Genomic DNA, 24,342 nt, shown 5'->3' with positions numbered 1-24,342 from the left:
TACTCACCGTCTGATCTCTGGCTAGGGCATTTAAAATCCATTTTCTCATCAGCACTGTCACTTTTAGTTTTTCTTTCCCGTATTGTGCTGTAGCCCTGTTACGACAGCAGCTTCCATGTGAAAGGATTGGACAGAAGACTTATGCAGTACCAATCAACTATTCTGAGATCTTTCCTGATCAAAAGATGCTCTACTTGTGAGAAGTACCCAGGGTACCAGACATTTATTATGGAGGACATTCATGCCAAATCTCAAAGGTATTTTTAACATCAAAATTGCCCACCTAAATCCATTTTCATGTGTCTCAGTATAGCATTTTTCCAGAGTGCTCAACACTCACCAACACAGCCTAAAAGCAAAATGAGTCAGAAGTACTGAGCATCACTTAAATCCCAGCTTGCAATTATTTTGGTATCTGTGTCTCCAAGGCCCTTGAGTTTAAAAGGCCCTTGAACTGATAATTGACAGGGATAAACGAGTTGCTGCAGTAAAGCATATTTGAACCGCACCGGCAGAAGCATCATGGATGGCAGCAGGTTCAAAAGCAGGAGCTGGAGACGGCAAGAGAGAGTCATTCAGAACATTAGGGCTTGAACTGGCATGTCCTGTAATGAGAGAGTGGAGCCGTGAGGAAGGAAAGAGTCAACACATTGTAGGGAGAGTTGGTGATGCTAAAAATGTATCCTTAAGACTCACCACGACTGGCAGGGCAAACACTGCGGCACATCACACTCCTTGCTATGCACAAGTAGCAAGGTGTGCCACGCACACACGCTGCCTTTTTGCCGCATGTTCTGCAGGGACAGTGCTGCAACGCTTCTGGAAACAAAGAGCTGCCACCACACTGGATTCCACAATCTCAGCGACTCAGCCAAAGCTCTTTTCTCAGAAGCACAATTCTTTAACATTTGCTGTCTCTCTTCACAAAAAGAGAAAAGGATCTGTTCCCTATTTCTCCAAGATGAATGCTACTGTCAAATCTTGGCGGAAAATTAGAGTAACAACTACTCTCCCCAAAAAGGTGACTGGGATGAATTCGTGCAGAGCAAACTTCTACTTCAAAGACAACCATCCAACTCCAGTTACAGGAAAGACAAAATATTGACAGATCTTTCTAAAATACACTGTGGGTATTTAAGTTTAACACAGATTTATGTAGCAAAACAGCCTGTCACTGCAATCCTCCCTTCTAAATGCATTCATGTTTCCTTATGCTGCTCCAGAAGTGAAATACAACAAACTCACCTTGGATTTACTTTTTAATATACCAACATTAATTTTTTTTTTAATAACATATATACAATGAAAAGTTAAAAATGATCTTAAAGATTGACAACAAACCCATTCCAAATCAGACGTACACATACATCTTACCCTTACAGATTTTGCATCAAGAACATCACAGTTATAAACGTAGAGGGGAAGTAGGCCATTTTACAAATATTTTTACAGTCAACTGCCCAATTTTCTCCACAGCACAAATCAGAGACAGATCACCACCTAAATGAGGTGGCCCTATAAAAGCAACTAAAATACCAAAGGACAAAACACGGTTGATAGGGGTCACTGGGCATTTTGTGGAAGGGCAATCCACTCAGATGTTTTAGGATGCAGGTACAGGTACAAAGACCTGTTGCTTTTTTACTGACCTGAGACTACAGATGGGTTTAGGAGGGTTGGTTAGGTAGTCCCCAGCTAAAACCATTCCACCAACTATTTCAAATCCTCCGTGTCTTTTAACACTCTGTGCAAAATGTGCACTTTTTACTGGCTTACTGAGAAAGAACCGAGAAATCACAGCAGCTTCATAAGTCTGCGTAAGAAAGATGTTGTAACTCAGTTAAACTGCTAAGGCCTGCCAAGCTGAGACCAGCCCCAAAAGAACAGCCAAAACTGAAGTGACTACTGCACTGTCACAGCTACTCTTTCAAGGCAAAATTCTCAGGGGAAATACGCCGGTATCTCCTGATGCTCAATCGCCGGGACATAAATCAACAGGAAGACTGAGAAAGAAAGTTCATGTGAATGAACCTGAGAGGGTGCAAAGGCGAAACAGTGAGCGACAAACCTTCCTCTCTATCTTGTGATACCCACTGTGCAGACAGCAGTTGTTGTCACTGCAGCAGCTACCCTCCTCGCTCCCCAACAGCCCCTTCCCACAGCAACTTAGGAACGAAAAAAAGACTGCAGCGCAAAACATTTAGTAGTAATTAAACGTTCCCAGAGAGTTGAATGATACAGTGTACAGGCACATCCCAGGGGAGTTATGAAGTGAAGCATCCCCTCAGAGCTATTGTTCCAATATGATTTTCATTCACAGCACATCCACTGCATTGGGCAATAAGATAAGTCTTAGTGGGGGTGAGACAAATAGGAGCAGATGTTTCCTGTTTCTAGCCTGACTTTCATTTGGTTTCTGTCATTGCTGCGTATCCAGCTTAGGAGAGGGGGTGAACCGTGATGCCTAACACTTGTCCTATTGTTTGGGGTTTGGCAAAATCTGAGGAATAAGGTTGCTTGCAGTGTAACAGAAAAACAGCCCATCAAGTAGGATGTCTCTGTAACTGGCAGCAATGGAGGTTTCAAAAGACAGTGAAATCACCCTTATCTGGTAACATACATTTTATCAGTGGAGCTGGAAAAGAGATTCCTTTCTCAGCCCGACTTGGGATCACCTTTAATATCAAAGGGAAACAGTAACAGTCCAGGCAATTTTATTTCTAATTTGGTTGCATTTAGTTTTCTAACTCAGGTTAATTTCAGTATTGAGAAACAATTCCAATGCTCATAAGAAATGTAAAGCTTCTCCAAAAGCCTTCCTAAGCTATATATTTCAGTGGCAGCCTGTGGCAATGGGTTCCTTAAATTACAAGCAAAGACCCAACAGTTTTCCCAACAACGGTAATTTACAGGAGTTTGTAAGTGTGCGTTAATAGTGTCTTGTACGTACACAAATCCCTGCACATTGAAGCTGTAACTGGGAATTTCTGTAAATTTAAGTGTTTTACAAATCAATACTACAACACGCTGCTTGCCGAAGAGGATTCAGCTGCAAAAAACTTAATTTCATAGCTGTTGTTCCTATGTATGGCTACAATGTAAAACTGTAACCTGACCGCTGTTTTGAAAATGAAAATAAAAAATATAATAAGACTGAAAGATACATCTTTTTCTGTATAATACAACTAGTTTTGACATAGAGTCACAGTCTTTTGCACCGATGCAGCAGAAAACCTGAGATTTACGCAGGAAGAAGAGGTGCAGCAATTGGAGTTCTGTCCTGCGGGTCTCTGCTTTGAAGGAGACCGTCCTCCCAGCTGCTGCGTGTCTCAATTTGCAACAAAATAATTTAAGTAACACAAAATGCTTTGCCCTTTAAACCATGTGACAGCACACAGTTTTTTGTTGTTGACATTGTAAAAAATAAACATTTGTCTCACTATGCAGAAGAAAATGTTTGTTACACCGTTACTTAAGCCAACAATTAAGATCAAAAGACAGAGGCCCACCAACCGCACAGGCAATAAGCTCCTCCCAAAAGAGAGCAGCTATACATTGCAGACAGCTGCTTTGAATGGATGGATGCGTAACAAACCAGAGAGCTGCAGCACATTTGATAGAAGAGGTCAGTCATGCCAGTCAGACCACAGAGAGCGAGATTCGGCTTTATTCCTCCAGGTGCATAGCCTCCTTTAGAGAAAAGCGTGTTTGACATTTCTGGGAGGACCCATGAAATGGGTTGCTCAGTCCTCTGCGAGCAACAGAGAAGCAGTTGTTTGGATTTCCATTACATCTTTGTGCAAGGCAAAGGGAAGACAACATACTGGAATACAACAATAATTCCCATCTCCCTCAGATGTAACCCACTTTCTAGCAGTTTTTTTCTTCAGGGTCTTATATTGTTCCTCATAGCACCTTTTCAGCTGTCATTTTCATCACTCGGGTTTGTCTCACAGCTGCCTTTACAAGCTGCCAATATTGGGAAAGCTCTTCAGTTTCTCAGGAAAGTCATCTTTGTACAGGACAGGGTCAGCACGGTGCTCCACCACTTTTAGAGGCATGGTCCCAAAGACAGAGGCAAACTTATTGATGCATTCGGATCTGGTGAAAGGGAAAGCAGTGTAATTAAGAACCCCAACAACTGGGCTGGCTACCAGCTCCCACACCAACATAACTGGTAGAAACCTTCCCTCTTGCACTTGGAAGTATTTCAGCCATGCTGGCTACTAATAAATAAAAAGAGAGCCTCGCTGCAGAGAGAACTGAAAAGAAGCTGGTGTTCTTTGATTTATCCATTTAATCACAGAGACGAGCAAGGGGATGCTGGCAGCAGCACATGTGCACATGGAGGTCAAAGCTTCCCTTCTCCCTCCCCCTAGAATTCCAGTCATTCTTAAAGCAATGTACATGCTGTAAACCAGAACAGATTAACTGCCAACATGTCTCTTAAAGGGCCACTGTTGGGTCAATTTGGCTCATAACGAAGGTTTTGCAAAAACCAAGCCTTTGTGAAAACGGAGTTCTGAAAAAAAAAAAAAAAAAAAAAAAAGCCTGGTTTTTTTCAGGCTTCTTCAGCAGCTCTATCTTTTCCCACAAAAATAAACATGCCTCAGTGTATAGGTAGCGCTGATTGTACTGTAACTTAAAAGTGAAGCTGAATTAAAACTACAAAATGAAACCAACTAGTTTATTTTCCTTGTCTAAATAAAGAGATATTAAGCAGTAAGGCATCACATTAGCACAAAAGAGATTGGACCACTGATGACTCTTTCAGTTTTAATAATCTCAGGTGTCAGTAATGCTGTGGAAGGAAACAACCATGTGCTTCAAAAAACAAGCAAACAGATGTTTAACCTTACATCGCTCCTTTAACTCTTTCACTGAAAGGCACAGTACCTGTGGAAGCAAGGCAGGGAAAACTTGGCTCATCTCACCTCAGCCAGTGCCCAGCTAACATTAGCGGCGCACTTTATAAAATAGCTTTTATGAACTTCACACACCAAGAATCGTGACAACCATCCCCTACACATAACAGAGACAGCTACAAGAAATCAGGTCACATTTCTTTTGCTGCTCAAAAGGGAAGACAAAAAAGAAATGAGTACTTTGACTCAGCTAGAGGGGCTGACGTGCTGCAGGCGGTCCCAGAGCAGGTCTCGCGCTCTCCAACCACTGCACCCTCTCCCGACCCCTTCGAAGGGTTAGGGGGTCACTACGGCTCCAGGATAATTTTCCTCAACAGACCCGGTCAATCACACCAACTGAGTGTGACAGTTTTGTGATGGGGACTGCTCAACACTGCCCCAAACACTCTTTTGAAGTAGATGGGACAGCAAGACTGGTTTTCAAAATCAATTCCTCAGCCTCTGAGCCATCCCATGGCTCCCTCCTTAACTACAGTAAATGACTGGAAAACACAAAGCCCAGGTTGTTAAAGTGCTACGTTTCTACATAGCTGTTTCAAGCAATGGTCATATTTCAGGCCATTTTCTGGCCCGAGAAAAGTGTCAGAAAACTACTTCATATGGGGTGATACTTGAATAAAGTATTTATACAGGTAAATGCAGATATTTCACTTCCTCCTATCTTCTCATCTCCTCATACCTCTTCCTACCTCCAGATTCAAATCTTTGGACTAGGAAACAAAGGAATTCAGAGTGTAAGAGGAAACCGTGTGCAGTGGGAAGCAACCTCTAGACCCGGGACAAGCACTATTTGCTCCAGGGTAGCACGGGTCCGAAACAGCAAAGGAGCCACCAGTGAGGACTGAAGCAAAGAGACCCAAGCAGCTGTTCAACGTCTGCAATAATGAGGTGAACCACTGGGAGGATGAGCTTTGGGCCCTGGGCACAGAAAGGTTACGGTAGCATGGAGAGCAGGAACTGAGCGTTTTCTCCAGGAACACTACGCAGTTTCTCTTGCCTCCATGAGATGCCCAACATGAGATACCTTAAAACAGATCTGATTTTTCAGATAAGGTCAGACTTCCAAATCATCTGTTACCTCTGAGAAACACGGCTAACTGTAATCCAAGTTGCGTATATTGGAGAAGTCTCGTGGCAGGAAACCCACAAACTTCACAGGCAAGGAGGTAGATGCGCTGGGAGATGTGCATGTGAGAAGTTTGCACAGCTGCTGGCCCTCACTGGTTTCTGGAATACCAGAATACTTCTAGTCTACTGGTTCAAATCCTGCCCCTGCCAGTAATGACTGAAAGACATTGTAATGTAACAGCTGCTGGGTGGCCGGTGTGAAATGAATTAGTTATCTCAGCCTGCTGCCTGGTAGGCAGGTGTCCACATCAGATCAGCCATTGTCACAGCCAGAACTAAGCGGCACCCTCAGAGTAAAAGACAAAACTAAATGGATAGTGGAGACAAAATTGACCTCTTTCCTCCAGAGGTTATACTCCCAAATCAAAGATGAGGTCTTATGAGAAAATATCAAGATTGAACCCTTCTACAGCCAAACTTATGCTGGTGGCAAGACCATTCAAGCATACCAGTACAGTATCTTTAACCACCAAGAAACCATTTCGTTGTTAAAAAATGAAAAAAAAAAGAAAAATGGAAAAAATCAGTACGTTCTAATCACTCTGGCTGAATCGGAAAAGCTAGTCCTCAGGAAATATCAAATTCAAAGATCAGAAACAGGCTTTTTAGATGAATGAAAGATCATACACAAGCCACAAAATGTGTTCAAAGGAAAGTCGCCTCTTTCCAAAAATTTAATCTCCTGCACTGAACTAAATCACTTGAATTCCAAAGCCTTTGCCACTTTTGGACAATATAAACCAGAAAGGATACCTAGAACATTAAACATTCAAAGCTGATAGCTGGGTAGCCAAGAGAATGTAACATGTCATCTTAATATGGAGGGAAGGTGTTTTTCTTGGCTGTGTTGATAGTTCTTTGCAAATTCATACTAACAGACATATGTTTGCTTCCAAGAACTACTCTTTTTGTTTTCCTCGCTCTGCCGACAACATGCAGTTGTGCTCAACAAAGAATTAAGATTGTGTGAACTCAGAAGTTGAGAGCCCTGTTGCCTCTAGCAGACTGGGTGAACTTCATGTCTGTTAAAGTCTCTCTTAATCAGTTTCCTCTCCCTTACAACCCAAATATTTTTTGGTAGGGTAACTCTGCACCTGCAGCCTTTGGCCAACTGTTACCTGGTCAGTTTGCCTCTTAAGGGAATGGCTTCCTATTTTGACTCTAACAAATACTTACATGTCCTACATAAGACACTGCTGTTAATGTTGCTGCAGAAGCAGCTCAGCCCTTTGTTGTATTTACTGTATGGGCAGTTGCCCTCTAGGCTGCGTTTTACAGAGTTCTCCATTTTTGAGAGCCAGATGCAAAGATGCTAAAGGCAGAAAACTTGTTGCTACTTAAACAGCACCTGTAAATACAGGGATTATATGAGATCCTCCTACGGCTTCTTCTGTGACCTGATGTAAAGGCTAACCTAGGGCAAGAAGGGGATTCTTGGTTCAAAGCTTTCTTTAGCTCACGTATTTTAATGATGGAGCTTGATAACCCTGTGGACTGAAGTCTTTCATTTATCTCAGAGAAATTACACAGCAGGAAGAATAGCAGTGGCGGCTTTCCTACGATTTGCTGTAAATATCCTTCAGTATTGGTAAAAAAAAAAATCTCTTAATAAGAGAGTTTAACTGTACCATCTTTCGTTTGTCTCCGCTGGAAGTGTCAAAAGGCCCAACAGAACTGGTTAGTTACACGTCCTTCCTGGACAGATCTCCACAACTGACTTCTCAAACCTTTCACACTTACAAAACAATCATCAGGCAGTTGCTGGGCATCTCTCTGCTATTTCTGAACCAGAAACCTGACACTGAACGTTGTGCGTGCCCATGACAACCCTGATAAACTGTTTGTTTCACAAACAGAAGGTTGATCCCTGGATATCCGGGCAAGTAATTAGCTCAGACTACCTGCTTACTATTTCTGAATGCTAAAAACCAAGGAGTCAGGCACTTTGGGAAGCTGCAAGTGAAGCTGATAATGGCTCTTTGCCTGACACCCCAGGTATTGTTCTTGGCACCCAACACTGTAAAGCTATTCTTTTATAATATGACAAGGATTCCCTGATGCATGCACTTTTTCCATTCAGCTTCTCTCCTGACCCTGAAAATAGCTAGTGTGCATATACACAAACATACATACATATATATATATGAGCCATAAGAGCCTTACTTACTGCTAAGTTAGGAAAATTTGCTCTAGGAGTTGCTATCATTTACTATCCACTTAAAATGAATAGCTAGCTTAGAAGATTGAAAAAAAGATACCCTTTCAGGTTTTCATATAACTCCCTTATATTGAAGATAGATAACAACAACGCAGGGCGAGAGGGTATTAGGTGTAGCACGTAGTTTCAGTATGATATTACTGATCTTCGAAATGAAGCCTGAATACACCCAAACTGTATATCCCCCCAGATTTTCTCCTGCACTCAGACTCTATCCCAGCATATACTCCTTTGGCTGGGCAAATAAAAGTATGTGCATTTGCAGTCAATCTAACATTTCCCGCAGCCCAGTTATCTCCACTGTTGGAATCTACAGAGAAGCAGAGCAACAGTTTAAACGTGTTCTCAATAAACTGTCAATGATACTTTACTCTGAGGATACAAGAATTGCTATAGACATGGAAACCTGACCTTTACCCTGCATCCTAATGCACTTTGGAGCAAAAAGCACTTTTTCATCCTCTGTTTTTATAGTGTTTACCTTAATAAGAACCTAGCTCACAACCAAAATTCCTATGTGCTGTAACGCTACTAGTATGATCATAGGAAAGCTCAACTGGCTTCAGGTAGTCCATCCTGTGAGCCAGTGCAGAATTGCTAGACACAGGGCAACCTCTCGTGCTTCCCCTTCAGCTAAAATTTAAGATCTAAAAAGCTTCCAGCCCCTTCCTTAAGAAATTTTTTGCAGAGTAATTTTTACCATCTTAATGTGGTATGTTTTACTTCCAACTTGCATACTCCTTTTTTTCAGTCCAGCCTTATTATACATCCAGTCTAAATACTTTGTCACTAACCTTGGCGGTTATGCTCTTCCATACCTGGTATGATGCTTGGTTAATAATCAATTAGCCAAACTATAAATGTGTGTGCATGTGTTATCTAATGTGTTTTTACACATCAGACACATGTATGCCCTCTTTTTGTAAATAAGCCCCCAACCTACTAAGCAGTTTTGCATTAATTCATTGCATGTATTACAATACATAAATATCATTTACATTGCTAAAGGCCAGTAAATGGATCCAACACTTTAAATTTGCCGAGTACTTCAGCGAAGGACAGAAAAAAGCTCACTATTAAGATGATTACTGGTATGATAACCATGTTATGTCTCTCAGTGCACATCTGAAATGGCCTATTTTACATGCAGGTCAGATTTTATTTTGTAACCTCTTCTGGTGGTCTCTTCCAGCACTACGGCCACCCCTGTTTACCTACCTCATCCATTCTATGGCTGCAAATTATTTTTCCCAAAGTTTGCAAGAGATGCAACAGCCCCAGAAGCCCAAGGTGAAATGCCTTTGTCAGTCCTAGATTGCAGGTTAATTCCACCCAATAACTAGTAGGTACATTTATTGCCAGATATCCCTTTTCAAACATGGGCATTGAACAGCTTTGTAGAAGTGAAGAAACTTTCCCTTTTTTTATGTGTTCAGAAGCCAAGGCAGAGGAAAGTTTAGTGTCTTGGTCAAGGTTGGGAAGCCATTTTACTGTAAAGCAGGGAATGCAACTCTTATACTTACCAACTCACAGTATTTCACTCTAAATATTCACTGCCCTTCCAAATACATACCTCATTTCAAAATTAAATTCTCACAAAAATATAATAACGCTGCCATTGTTAAAAAATGTGACGTCCAATTGTGCAGGCAAATGCCCTTCATTAGTGGAAGCAAAGTGCTTCACAATCTTTGGAGGAAAGACAATGTAAAAAAAAATTTCAAATAATGTTATTAATAATCTATATCCTTGTTACTCTTTGGTAAGCTAGCAACTGTCTGGTTTAAAAAAAACAAATCTCATACACATTACAGCTGATACTCCACGGTAAAACAGAAATGTGGTATTACTGAAGGTACTGCCAACAACCTGAATTTCACATGTGTCCTATAGGCTTTACAGCAAAGCTGCTAAAAATTGTGCCCTTCTAAAGTCCTTTCTTGTAGTAGTCCACTTTTCAGTGTCACATCATCCATTGTAGGAATGACTTATGCTGATCAAATCCATGCAACATTCTTTCAAAATCAGTAATGTACAGAAATACAATCAGCGAGCGTTTTTGATCCTAATTTAATGAGACACAGGGTAAGATTCTAGGGATCAGAACGAGGCAATCAGAGGAATAAAGGGTGGTCACTCACCTTTCCACCATGTGTGTCTGGTCCAGTGATAACCCATCAATTGCTGTGCATTCTGGACATTTGAACTTCTTTCGTGGGGTCACCTGCAGAAAGGCACGCCAGATATCATCAAATATCAACAGAAGGGACATTAATCTCCTTGCACAGAGAGCAGCGCAATACCTCTGAACACGCCTGCAGTGTAAGCTGAGCTGTCTCAAAAAGGGGGGGGCAAAAAAAAAAAAAAAAAAAGCCACTCCATTCCTCCATTCAGTTCCATCTGGCCCGGCTGACTGCAAAATTCACAGGGGCCCAATAAAAACGGCTTGGAGGGGTTTTTCCTTCTGTAACTGAAAAGAAGTGGCGATGACAAGCTCCTTAATTCCTGTTTAATGACTGTTTTCTCACTGCCAAGGTCCCTGTATAAACACCATTTGTTCTTGCAGCCATAACAGCGATGAAATATAGCTTCCCATACTTCACCGTAACATTAATCCAACAGACGCTCTTTTGCTCACTCCAGTAAATAGCTGACTGGCGAACTCTGCAAGACTCTCCGAATTGCACAGAGGTGCCAAATTACTCTGCTGTGCCCTCATACAGCTCAAAAACTTTTTCACCAAAAACACACACTTTATCTTCTAAAGACTTTTCTAGGAAACACAGCCACCAGTCCCAATAAATGATGATGGACAAATGGGAAAACGGACCCTGCTAATTGAAGTAACGCCTGGTGGCCTCTAAATCTCATTCCAAGTTGACACGCTTTGAAATGAATGTACAGAGTGAATGTCCAGACCTGAAAACGTGTCGAAACATGTCAGGAAATTAATTCAGGGATAAAAAGTTCATTTAAAGCTGATCTTGCAATTAACATTCTTGCAATTAACATTCCTATAAATCAGCTGTTGCCAGGTTGTGACAGAGCGAGCTGTGGACAGTTGGCAATTTCTTTCCTCTAGTGATCTCAAATAGTTAAAATATATGTATGCGGGTGTGTATAGATACACACACATATATATAGCTACCATTTAAACTACCATTTTTATACCTCATCTAGATGGCTAAAATAACCACCAGAAACAACTGGTAAAAACCAATTCTTCCCAGTTAGCATGAAAGTTTTACTGAAAGGGCTTTTCTACCATGGAAGGAGAACAAGACACCATACCAGGGGTAAATGAGAGAAAAAGGAAGATAAAGTAATATATTGAAGCCTACTAAATAAATTTATATGAGTACGTACATCATGTTTTTAAACTTTGTAAAGCTAAACTGCAGAAAAGTCCCACCTTAATGACGGATTTGCCAGTGACATTTGCGACTAGAAAATTCATGGCAATATCTTCACAATTCATATGAGCATCCACCCAATTCTTGATGTCTCCAGGCATTTTGTAGGTGTAAAGGTAGTTGAAATACTGCAGGATAGAGGGAGAGAGAGAGAAGATAATTTGAAATACAGATGCAGTAACTATAAGACTCTAAATATTTCAGCCGCTGAACAGCAGGCAGCTAAGGATGGATTATGGGCAAACTGTGATACTGCCTTCAGCCAAGGACTACTTTAGCAGATAGAAAAAAAATTTTGGGGAGAGTAATTGCATAATTACTCCTTTCCTGACCAGCATACAAATTTCTTTACAATTGATTTTCTTTCCTTACACTGCCAGCTACAAAGCCACATTCACTGCAAAATTTGCTATGTAGTTAGTTACAGGTCATGCAAACTGGCAAGAGCTCTTCTGTAAGTTCATGAAAGTAATGGTTTTTTTTTTTTACAGGCAGAGACAAATCAGTTTTCACAGCAACTGAGAGGCTTAGGGAAAGTTTGCGATCGGCTCCCCGACTGTTGTAGAAAACATAATCATGGCTCCACAAAACACTCACAGAACAATGACAGACACACATACAGCTCTTTAAAAAGGGTTCATGTTGTACCTTAGTATACTACAAGTCGTATATTACCTTGTGATAAAACGCTGCTCCAGTGAGCACCATTGAGACTTCATTGGTCCATTCTGATTCATATTTCCATTTGTTCATCTCATGGTCCCAAAGATGCAGGCGGCCTGGATATCCAACCAACCTGTCGGGGAACTCACGCCAAACCTGAAGAGAAAAAGACATGACACACTGCTGACTAGGTCCACAGAGCAAGCAAACGCAAATGTGCGGATGCAACACATCTTGCTTTGGGAGGGTAGCATTACAGTGGTGCAAAGATCACTTCAATTCTTCTAAGTCCCAATTCTTGGAATAGGAAGCTGCCAAGCTTGCTTTGGAAGGACCCTACAATTCAGGTAAGCCATACCCCAGAGCAAAAGGCCACTAAAGCAATACTAACTTCCATGTTGTAGAGAAATACAACCGACTATTCAAAAAGATTTTAACACTAACTAAACCCAAGCATGATTAAAATGGAACTTTTGATGTTAACTTTAGCAGATATGGCTACAACCTAACTACTTTCACAGCTGGCTTTGGATCTAACCAACCTGCTTCCTTTGATAGGAACAGGCTTATATTTTAATATTTCTGGTATTCTTTAGTGGGTGCTTGGATGGATCTACAGCTACATGGAAGGCCTCTTTGCCCTTGACTTGTTCCAGACAGCTGGATGCAATCAAGATACCATCCCTGTCACTCCATACATTATTTTGTAGCTGACTACAGGATCAAACACAGTAGACAAGAACAAGGAGAAGGGCATCATTAACGCAACCCCAGTTCTCCACACTGCTGGCCACATTAAATAATGGACAATTTTTGCGTTAGGAAAAAAGGGAGAAAGGATTATAATTATTTAGAAGGGTCTGAATGCTATTTGCTTGCTAAACACACAGTTTGTCTTTTTGCAGATCAGTAATGAAGTTAGTATTTATCTGCATTATTTGCAGACAAATTACTCAAATTACTTGTCCTTTAATCCAAGTAACTGCTAGGTTTGTTGGGAGAATACGAGTCTTGACTCTCCAACACACACTGTTAGGTCACAAGAATTTCTGTTTCAGGTTGGTAGTGTATAAACACAAACACACACCCCCCCAAAATTCATTGTGTATGCAAGATCAACTACAACAAGAAAATATCTCATAAATCTCCCACGATCACTTCACTAGCAAACCTCTTTTCTCTGTACAAAAGGCAAGGGAACCCTACTGTTGAGTTTGCAGTAAAGAAAGTGTTACCTGGAATTTCACCATCCTGCAAACCTCACCTCATATCAGCAGTTCACTTTGGGAACTTTTTATATGCCAGTATGTTTCAGTTGGGAGGCCTGGACTATAAGGACTCCACGCAAGTATTTTGTCAGAGTAAATATGATAAAACAATCAGCTTAAAGTTACTGCTTCTGTATCTAAATTTTTGTGATTCTGCATTACTATATACCTTTTCATCTATACATCTCAACACATTTTATTGCTGTCAGTTAATATAGCTTCAGAATCCCATGATGAGAGCAGTTATTATTTCAAACGTACAGATGAGGAAACCTGCCAAAAATTATACAGGAAACAAGAATGGGAACCAGATCTTCTGACTCCCTGACTTGTACTTTATCCAGAAATCAATCTTTCTAGACAGTTCTAGGGCACAAGTACTGGGAGAGTATTTAAATAGGACAACGCTCTAACATAGAGAGCTCTTGAAAGCAGAGATGATTTGGAACTCAAGGAAGAGAATTCATAGGACATTGTTGCAAGTTGGTGCCATCAGCTAATTATAAAAATAACAGATTTTTTGCAGGCAAGCCAGTGAGGGCTTGAGATACCTGTTTTGACATGATGTCAAAAACATCAGTAAAGAACACAAAACCAAGGTATGGCCACTCCCTCTTTCAAAATTTTATTCCTCGCTTGCCAGGACTCAAAAAATTAATGATTTAACTTTATCACTTTTTTAAACCTGACTATTAAAATGCCCATCTGCCAGCTGTTGAAAGGCACTACCACATAAGCTACTGAGGCTCAAGGGATTTGATAGAACACTACAGATCTGCACCGTACTGGGATAAGAATTTTTGTAGAGAGAATGGCATGTGTATTAAAGGCAGCTGAAAGAAAGATTAAACTCAGCTACTGCTTCCCAAGGGACTTCAGTGCCTTCACAACACAGAACCGTAGATTCATATCCCTTCTAGTTTTTGCCCTCGGTGTCATCTTCAAGAGTCCGAATGACATAAAACAAAAGCCAACTATAATGCACGTTACTTATACAGATTTCTTTGTATCACTGTAAGGCTCAACCCTACCCTGATTCTGGCCTCTGAAAATTGTCAGTTCGATGCATCTAAAAAATAACTTGGTTGCTTTAAACAAAGATTCCTTTTAAAAGTAATGCTATCAAAGTCAGTTGAAAAGCTTGGCTTTTTCATAATGTTCATCACTAGCTCATTCAATGGTAATTCCTGGAAAGGCTCCAAATAGCTGCATCCAGCTCATTGCCCAAATACATACATACGTTTCGTGCCAAAATTAATATATACAGCTACTGCTTATAAGGAAGCTTTCAGAACAAAAATAGTGGTAATGATTCTTATACTACTCTCTATTTTGTACTACCGTCCATTTTCTTGTTTGATGGTTGCCTATAATTTATTAGTCTGTTAGGAATACGTTCCATTTTAGGCAGTGATCTTATTAGGTTTCTCAGACTAAAGAAGGATAGCCTGATTTAATAGTGGTAAGGGACACATCCAAGGAAAAACATATTGCCAAGTGAAGAGGAGGTATGCTTCTTTGTGGACAACACTATTCCAATGACTCTGCTAGACAGCCCTGAAGATAAATATTTTTGGACAAAGCATCTCCCAGATGAAAAGTCAAATAGAAGTTCTGACTTGGTAGTTTTACCAAAAATCTTGTAGAGAGACACCAAGAAAAAAATGACAGTAATTTTGTTTCGAGTCGAATTCCTCAAGTGACATAAACAGCCTAGCTAAAACACCCTCCAGTCTCACCTCTCCACAGTTCTTTCTGCCTCCTAGCCTCAACTATTCTGTGCTGTTTCGCTGTACCACCAGAACAGCTGCCACAACTCATTCTCCAGAAGGACAGAGAAGCACTTCTTTTTCCAGAATATACTCCAACACTTATGCATTAAATTTATTAGACTATATTAAGTGACATGCAACTTCAGGAACTGGCTAATCACAACTAAAAAGTTTTTTAATTTAATAAACAGAAAAATAATCAGCATTTCCAAAGCTACCATGGCAACATTGTAAGAATGAAACACTGGCTATCCTCTACAAATGAAAGAAAACCCAACCAATCAGTATTCCTTCTCTCCTCCCAGAGCCCCATCCACTCTTAATTCTCCTCCAGTCCTCAAAGGGATGGCTTGTGCTATTACAAAAAAACCAAAGCAAAATGTAAACACAAAGCCCATTAAAAGATAAGCGATGCTTCACATGCACACAATTTGGAAAATAACTTCAATTTGAAGAAGAGCTTTGATTACGGCCAGCAGTTAGCCACGGATAAGTCTTTTGGTAAGCAGAGTTATATTATTCCTCCTACAAAGGAATGCTGAAAAATACACTTTTAACAGTCAAAGTGGGTATGAAAGAATTCTTCTAAAGAAGGCATTCAAACTTTACGATGATTTTAGCCTAGTGAAATATGCAATTCATCAGAGTTGATTTTTTTTTTTTAAAGAATGCCAGAGACATGAAGCAGTGAAAAACAGCTCTGAGACAGAATATGATCATCTATTAGCAGAAGGCAAAAAGCTTCCAACAGGAAAAAACACAAACTTAGCAATGCACAAACCAATATTTTCTATGAACAAAACCCATGGACTCAGAGCAATAATCCCAATTTAGATTATTTTTATTATGGCTGTAATAAAAATACTTTGTCTTTGTAAGGACAAAGTGCTGCATGAGTACGTAATAAGAAATCTTTATGAACTTCATACTTGGAAACTGTTATCCCTGCTTTTCAGGGTGATAGAAATGCTAAGCCATCTGCCCCAAGGCCAGCTGAGACGCAAAGCGGGGAACATTACAACGTGTGCTTTCGGTCTCACATTCAAACACTAAACCCTTCACGAGCAGCCAATGGATCTACTTTAATTTTTTAAGATTATGATAATCTAAATACTTGCTCCTTTTCTTGGGTCTCTCTGATACTCCCTCTGTGAACAACAAAGATTGGTAAGTGGGGAAAGTTGTCTAGCCCTAAACAGGTTTTTTTTTTCAGCGCCCCAAGTCATGCCTGTGATTTCATCATGTAACTTAACAGAAATACTTTTTTCAAAGTCAGAATGTCATGACTATTCTTCTGCTACCTTAATACAGCAGCACACAGGGACTATTTTTCTGCTTGCTCCAATAGATTTATGCAATGTCATAAATCACTGTACCATAATAGTTCACTTTTAACAAGTAAAAAATGTCTGACACTTTGAGTGTTACTATAATTTTTTATGGCTGAAAGTGTACAGAGATCAAAGTTTTCTGGTTTTTTTTAGGCTTGCTCTATACATTCAGACAAGTCTGTGACAGAGGGGGTTTTGCCACATGTTTAAATGTAAAGTCTCAAGGATGTCAGGAGGAGAAAAGAAAATTACTGAATGTCACGTTTCCAGCCCTTCTTATGACCAAAGCAGAAGCAGACATACTTTTAAAAGAAAATGTTCTAGTAACATTATATGCTGCTACTGTTCCCTCTGGATTCCCCTGCAAATGAGTCAAGAGCTTGAGAGATACTTTTCTGGTAACATGCATAAACAGATAAATAAATTATCACAGGCTGAGGACAATTTAAACATCTGGGAGCCAGCTCAGGCCTGTCAAGCAAGTCACAGACACTCAGGGACAGGAAAGATCAATCTTCAGCCCCTGATTTCTGTGCCAAAGAGTAGGATCTACATCAACCACCCTCTATATGAGGAAAATTGTGTATTTATAAAATAATAGGCTGTGCTTCTGTATTCAAAGACATTTCTATTCATTTATTTTAGGGGGGAGGGGGGGAAGCTATCTCAAAATATAAGTATTCAAACTACCCACGGGTTTGTCTCAACTATCTGCTCAGTAAGGTATTTTAATTTTCCATCGATGGGGCTGTGTAGTAAGCTGAATTCCCAGAATCAAAAAGGAATAGGATTTATAATAAAATGCAAAAAACTGCAAAAGCAATAGTTTTTAGTCTGCCAGACTAAACAATCTTGTGTCCAAACAGTTACATTCACACACTGAATATAAGGACTGTTACTCAGATAGTCCCTGCAACCAATGCGTATGGTCCACAGAAGACCAATAAATTAGCCAGCACAGTCCAACAGCTAGACCTGGGGTGAACAGTTTTAAGTCCCAACTGCCACCTAATCACACTGACTACAGGGGAATTCATGTCAAATTTTCTTTGCTCCATTTTTTTTTCATGAGGATAACCCCTTCCTGCCTAAGTGACCAGACTCAATGTATGTGAAGTTACAGATAATTCTCCACTGAAGATGTTTAAATTAACGCTTCAGACACACGAGCACTGCAGTTCTACTTCTCACAACTTCTGGCTGACACAGCTGAAACTCAGCTGCAGTTTGAATCTCTGCTTCGAAGTCCTCCAAGACTGCTTTGCCAGTAGCAGAGATTCATTTGGAACTACTTACACAGTCACTTAGGTTTTTATAAGACTTATTTTTATTTACTTAGAGACAGCTCGATGAAAATGAAAATCAAACTGCAAATGGAGACAGGATTTACACAGCATGCACATTATGGATTTGTTATCTTTCATCCTGTCAGTTCACCCTCAAAACTAGTAGTTATAAGCACCAACACAGACAAAAGTAAGTCAGCTTGCAGAACTGCCAACACTTGATTGCTCTGCTGTTGCAGTGCAGTGCTTAAAACATTCAGTGTAGACAACGGAGTACAGAGAAGGCATATGTGGCCAAAAAAACCCCTTCCTTTAGTTGTCTTCTCTTCATTCCTCTTTCACACTTCATGTACTAACCCATTACTCTTAACCTGGCAAGGAAAGTATTTCCTTTCTGGAGACACACATGATAGATTAAACCTCTGTCTCCACTACTTAACATCTTTGTTATTACATCAGCATACCTATATTACCACAAGTCATTTCTTGAGTCCAAAGCTCGTTATTTGCTAACAGTCTCTTTCACTTGAGAGGGAGAAAGAGCTGTATTTTACCACATATGTATTCACATTAAAGAAATACTTCCAACATCTCTTACAAAATATCTTCTGGTGTTAACAACTACACATGGGATTGTTAAAAATGAGACAACTATCACATTTAGTCTGCTTTCTACCCTTTAGAAAAGTGGCTTTCATTATTTCACTCAATTTAGGCAATAGTTTCGTGTTCTAGCTCTCGTGTATGAAGCCCAGTGTTGTTTTGCTCTTGATATTGCAGGGACAGGTATGACTACATGATTCAAACCTTTCTTAAAATATGATATTACATTTTCTAATGTCTCCGATTTATTTACAAATGTAGCATGTTTGTCTTAAATACACACATAACAGTAATGTCAGATTATGGACTGTGTCATAAGCTCAAATACAAATGGAAGACAAAGTTTAACTCATTCAGCCCAAAATTTTGGAAGGAAGACAAGTGTTGCTTTAAGTAAGTGCACTTTTTAACAAACAACTCAAATGCCTATGAAGACTGTCACCTCTTTGTACTGCCATGGGTAACTGGTTTGGACAAACTTTCTTTTTGTTGATACCCTCATTACAACACCAGCTGTTGAAGCTTTGCCATTTCAAGCTATGATACATATGTCCCCTCCCTGACATTCTTCAGTTCCTCTTTTCATTGCACTCCACCTTACTTCGGCATGTCCTCAAGAGGCCTCCTCTGTTCCCAACACTTAATCTCTGAAACTTGTCTTGTCCATCAAGACACGTTAACTTGGATAGCACTTCTGATTTGTCTGAAAACCGTCTGAAACTGTTAAGAATGCAATCCAGTCTCCAGACTGCTTCCATTACACCAATTACACAACATTTTCTGGAGTCTCGTGGCATTACTGTGCCAGTTACCAAAAATTTTCTGTTAGCTGGCATTTTTTTCCATAAAGTAATGACTACCTGTAAAAATATTTCAGTCAGCATTGAATTGTTACGGTAAGGAGAGATGCAACAATCTGAATCAGCAGACTGTGCAGTGCTTTCTCTACTTTATATACACATGCAATGTTGGAGCGGACAGCCTAAGAGACAGGAAAAAACCAATTCTCTTACCTCATAACCAAACTGGAGTTCATCTGACGTTAGCATAATGATATCATCATCAATAGCCAACACTGCTTCTGTTTCAATCTCATCATAGGGGAAGAAACGGTTACTAAGTTTGTTTTCTGCAGTCCTAACAACTTTCAGGGGAACACGAATCTTTGGCCAGAGGGACTCTAGAGAGAAAAATTAAGAGAAATGGAATTCAATATTATACTTTACTTCTGAATGAGGCTGCACATCTGTCTTAGCTTCTCTTTACTCTTTTTTCCTTCACATCTTAAACAAAAGCTTCTTAATGGCAAATTTACACCCGACTTTCAGTTAGGCAAACACATAAGCATACGAAGGTGAGAGACAAGTTCAGCTACATTTCCCTCTTTTGCTCTCTACGGAGAGCTTCACAGACAGCTATAAGGGGGATAGCTTGCCCAAAACAGCAGTCTGTGATAATCGCGTAACAAGAGTCAGTGATACTATGTATTGGTTTAGGACCCACAGCAAGAAAAGATATTTTACTCAACTGCAGTGCTTTAAAAGAATTTGAAGCAACAGTATACAATCACTGACTGCAAGTCTAGGGTCATAAAGAATTTGGAAAAGAATGTTAGTTCTATCAAGTGCTGAGAAAAACAGATTTTATTGTATCAATTAAAAATCTAGATACACCTAAAATGTTAATCACTGTTGACAGTAATGTAATTGTAATGAAAATTGTAACATGTACAATTACCTACACAGGAAGAAAAAAGCCACATATCTTCAACCAACTGGAGAAAGACATAACAAAAAACAATGACTAGAATCCGAAGTCAGGCAAATTCAAAGTATGACTAAGGCAGACATTTTTAACAGTAACAGTGGTTAACCTCTGGAAGAATTTAACAAGGACAGCAGCTGATTCTGTACATCTTGTCTTTCAACAAGACTGGGTATTATTTTAGAAGATGCACTCCAGTTAGAAGTCACCGGATTGAAAGGAAAGGTAATGTGGTGACTCATGACTTACAGGTCAACCCAGACGATCTTACTGCCCCTTCTGCCTCAAACGCTATGAACAGTGAGATTGTTGACTGTCATTGGGATGAGAATAAGAAACTTGAATGTAAACTACTAGGACATGGGATGCGAATACAGAAATTCAGAAAATAGCACAAGGAAATAAGATCCTTGCTTGTGTGTTCTGAGAATGAAAAGAGGAAGGTAAAACAGGTGTCAATGAAAAAAGCCACTGTAAGGGGTGAGATAAGAGAAATCCTAACCTGAGAAAATGGTTTTAGTTTGTAAACAACAATATATAATCAAATTCTGGAAGTATTCTCAGCAGAAGGACCTGAAGAATGTTGGATGACAGACAACACAAAAAATAAATGGGTTACAACATGAAACAATTATGCATACACACTTCCAATTCCATAATAATCCAAAATCAGGTCTGCTTCCAAGACAGCTTTGCCTTCTTTCCACTGTCAGTCTGTTGCACTAGGAAGGATAGTTACTACCAGAGAAGGAGAGGAGTGGCTTCATTCCAACGTGTACAAGTAAAACTTGCTCCCAGGAACGAGTGTCCACGTCCTCATTGCCACTGGGCCTCTCAGATTTAACAGCTCACACAACACTCAAATAAAACACAGAGCTGTACACTGCTTAAAGACATCAGAGTCCAAACACTACTTCACTAGGAAAACAAAGCAGTTTTTCCAAACCGCAGTAAAAGTCTTCAAAAGTCAGTTTTTCTTGGAGCTGTATTTTAGAAAGAAGGATTGGCACGCTTGGGTGGCCAAAAGAAAGGAGAAGAAATACACAGTTGTATTTACTGGCAAAATTTGTATTCAGTCTCCTACCCTGAGATTTTTCCTGTGAGATTGAAAAAGTGACTGTAACATCCACCTTTATCTGGGTGGTCTTATAGACCACGGTCTGTATTTGACATTATGCAGGTTCTTGTCCAGTTTTACTCACCTCTTTTCCTTCTAGTAGAAGGCAAGAGGCATCAGCCCAAATACCAGTGCACACTTGAGTGGCTTGTGATACTGATTAGTAGCCAGTTGGAAGGATTCAACCACATTACTGATGGGCTCCAATGGAAGTCACAGTCAGCCAGCAGCTGAGGAGATACAGCAAGTGCCTTGGGACCACAATAAAAATCTTCAAAAGCCACGGATTCCAATTATAGTGCAATGAGCTCATTTTATTCTCAGCATTATAAGGTCTTTGAAATCCCCTGCTTGAACCATAATCTGAAACAATGATTTCAGTAGGACACCACTAAAATTCCAAATTTTCATCTTACTAGTTATCCTAACCTCAGGAGACAGTAACATTGAACAACTGGACCCGTCCATTGCAAATTAGTACTCTCAAGTCAACTCACTGCTTTCTGGTTTACCCTACAACATGGAAGTATCCATATTTATAAGACACTTACAGATACCTCAAAGACACATATAATGGCCTCATAAAGACCGTAGACTGTTTAACATTTGCAAGCTACTTAAAGAACTTAGGCTAATTGCCTATAATTATCCAGTTATAATCCCAGTATTGGTATTGAATAATTTTAAGCAGCCTGCTAGACCCTGAAAATATCCTACTGTCACAAATGCTTCAGTAGCAATCAGAATTGCCATAGGTATGTATGTATTTGTAAATTTGTATTTGTAAATATTAACAAAGTTTACATTTTATACACGTTAAGTACTCTTTTGTTCCGGCTTTTCTTCCATTCACATCTGCTACACATAAAAAAAAAAAGACAAGACAACCAAATTGCAACAAAGATCTTATTTCAGTGCAGGAATACACTGAAACAAAAATTGAAACTGAAAAGTCACTAGGATTGAAAAGTAGTAATTCAGAAAAGCAAGCAAGCATGGATGCTTTAAGCTAGCTCTTTGGAAAATCAACTGTTTGATAGCTTACTAACAGACATGCCACTTGCACAAAAATATGGTAACGGAAGAAAAAGTAATGAAAAGTATGAAAAATGAAGGTGTAATCTAATTATAATCAGCACGCATCTCGTATGTCAGCAAATCCTGTTAAACCCACATGATTTACTAAGGTCTTGGAAACTCTCAGAATGATGAATTCTCAAAAGAGGTATGTTACTGGAAAATATTTGTGCTTTGAGAAACATAATACAAAAGTTTCTGAATTTGGACGTAAATTCACGAACAGAAAATACCAGCATTTTGGAGAAACTTTGAATAAGACATTAGGGTACCAGTTACCCTGCAGCACACAAAATGAAAGAAAACATAAGACTACTTGCTGCCTAGAATCTGATCTGATACTGAAGGTTGCTGTACCTGCAGAGATGGAAGCCCATGGTAGGTGTCATGACACAATGACACCTGGGTAACCACTTTGGCAGCCTGGGCAAAAATGACTATTGCAAAGGACAGCAGGCTCCACTCAGAGATCCAAGTATTCAAAATTAGCCCTGCTGCAGGAACTCCAAAAGAAATATATAGTCAAAAAAAAAAAAAAAAAAAAAAAAAAGACAACAGCTACTTCAGAAGTCAAAGTTTTGGAATCCATCAGGAAGGTTAACACTGTCTATATTTATTTCAAAAGACCACAAGAGTATTTGTACTTTTCTTTTTTGCACATAGGAGAAACGTGGCGTAAAGGGAAGTCAGAGATGGGGTCTGCCACTTCTGTAACACCACGCTCTGAAATTTCAGATACTGCTTGGGAAATTATGAGAAACCTGAGCACTAGCAAAACATACATGGGGGAAATTCTCAGTTTAGTAGACTTTATTATAACCAAGGTAAAAGCACATGCTTTATTCTTACAGTAAGAGGGCACTGCATCATTTAACAGAGTATGACAAAGATAAAAGAAGTCCAAGACGAAGGTAGATAAAGATCTTACAAGAAGGCATGAGAACCTTTAAGCACACAAAAGTAAAAATGCGTGCTTGGACTGGGAATTATTCTTACTTCTTTTAAAACCAGTGAGGACTTTCTGTGATGCAGCAGAAGAGAGGTAAAATATGAAAGTAAAGCTCTCTGGAATGTATAAAAGTCCACGTATATATGGAGACTGAAGAGAATGATGGGCACCTCCTATTGCACATCATACTGAAATAATTGTGAGAGAAGAGTGTTTGAATAACACTTACACTTGCTCTTTGGCAACAAGACTCAGGGCATTCTTGGCACTTTGTGCTATTTAGGACTACTGAAGCACTGATTGCAGGAGCTGCCCACAGAAAACAGCATGTGGTCTTCTAAACACAAAATCAGCAGTTTCTCAACTTTGCCAAATGCAGCTTCCACTTCTAATGGGTTTACAATCCCTAACAACCACATACATGGCTGTATTTCTGGCCAGCCCACAATCTCACCATTAAGTCCTGAAAGTCCGCATCTCACAGCAAATTTTTCAAGCATGATTTCAAGATGACTTCCACAAACTGGAGGGTCAAAAAAGTGCTGTAATTACATTTCCATTTAAAACAGTCACATATAGAAAAGAAGCAAAAAAACCCATCCTCTAAATACGCACTTCTCAGCTACAACTCCCAGTGAATTATATGAAAGACATAAGGAAGAGAAGGGAGGACAATCATGAGAGGCAACTTCATTATAACCTAAACGAATACCCTCTCACACCAAAAAAACCCTTCACGTTCCACATCTCCCTAGGCTTGCCATCAGATGTTTGTAACAAAAACGTAAGTAACATAAGCTTGCAAAATGCTTATGTATAAAAATGAAT

General features: G+C 39.7%; 1 protein-coding gene across 1 annotated transcript in view; it reads right to left on the bottom strand.

Moving 5' to 3' along the window:
- Positions 1 to 1,246: 1,246 nt before the first annotated feature.
- EXT2 (exostosin glycosyltransferase 2) overlaps positions 1,247 to 24,342 on the bottom strand; it is an 80,231-nt gene continuing 57,135 nt past the window's right edge. Inside the window, exons 10-14 of the mRNA XM_075030958.1 lie at positions 19,621 to 19,787; positions 12,360 to 12,503; positions 11,684 to 11,812; positions 10,413 to 10,495; positions 1,247 to 4,101 (exon numbers count right to left, since the gene is read on the bottom strand). Of these exons, the coding sequence (XP_074887059.1) occupies positions 3,963 to 4,101; positions 10,413 to 10,495; positions 11,684 to 11,812; positions 12,360 to 12,503; positions 19,621 to 19,787 (662 nt within the window). The 3' untranslated portion in view covers positions 1,247 to 3,962. The remainder of the gene's footprint in view (positions 4,102 to 10,412; positions 10,496 to 11,683; positions 11,813 to 12,359; positions 12,504 to 19,620; positions 19,788 to 24,342) is intronic.

Source organism: Buteo buteo, chromosome 6, assembly GCF_964188355.1.
Source record: "Buteo buteo chromosome 6, bButBut1.hap1.1, whole genome shotgun sequence".
In the NCBI taxonomy this organism is placed as follows: Eukaryota; Metazoa; Chordata; class Aves; order Accipitriformes; family Accipitridae; genus Buteo; species Buteo buteo.
This window is presented reverse-complemented; position numbering and strand designations above follow the sequence as displayed.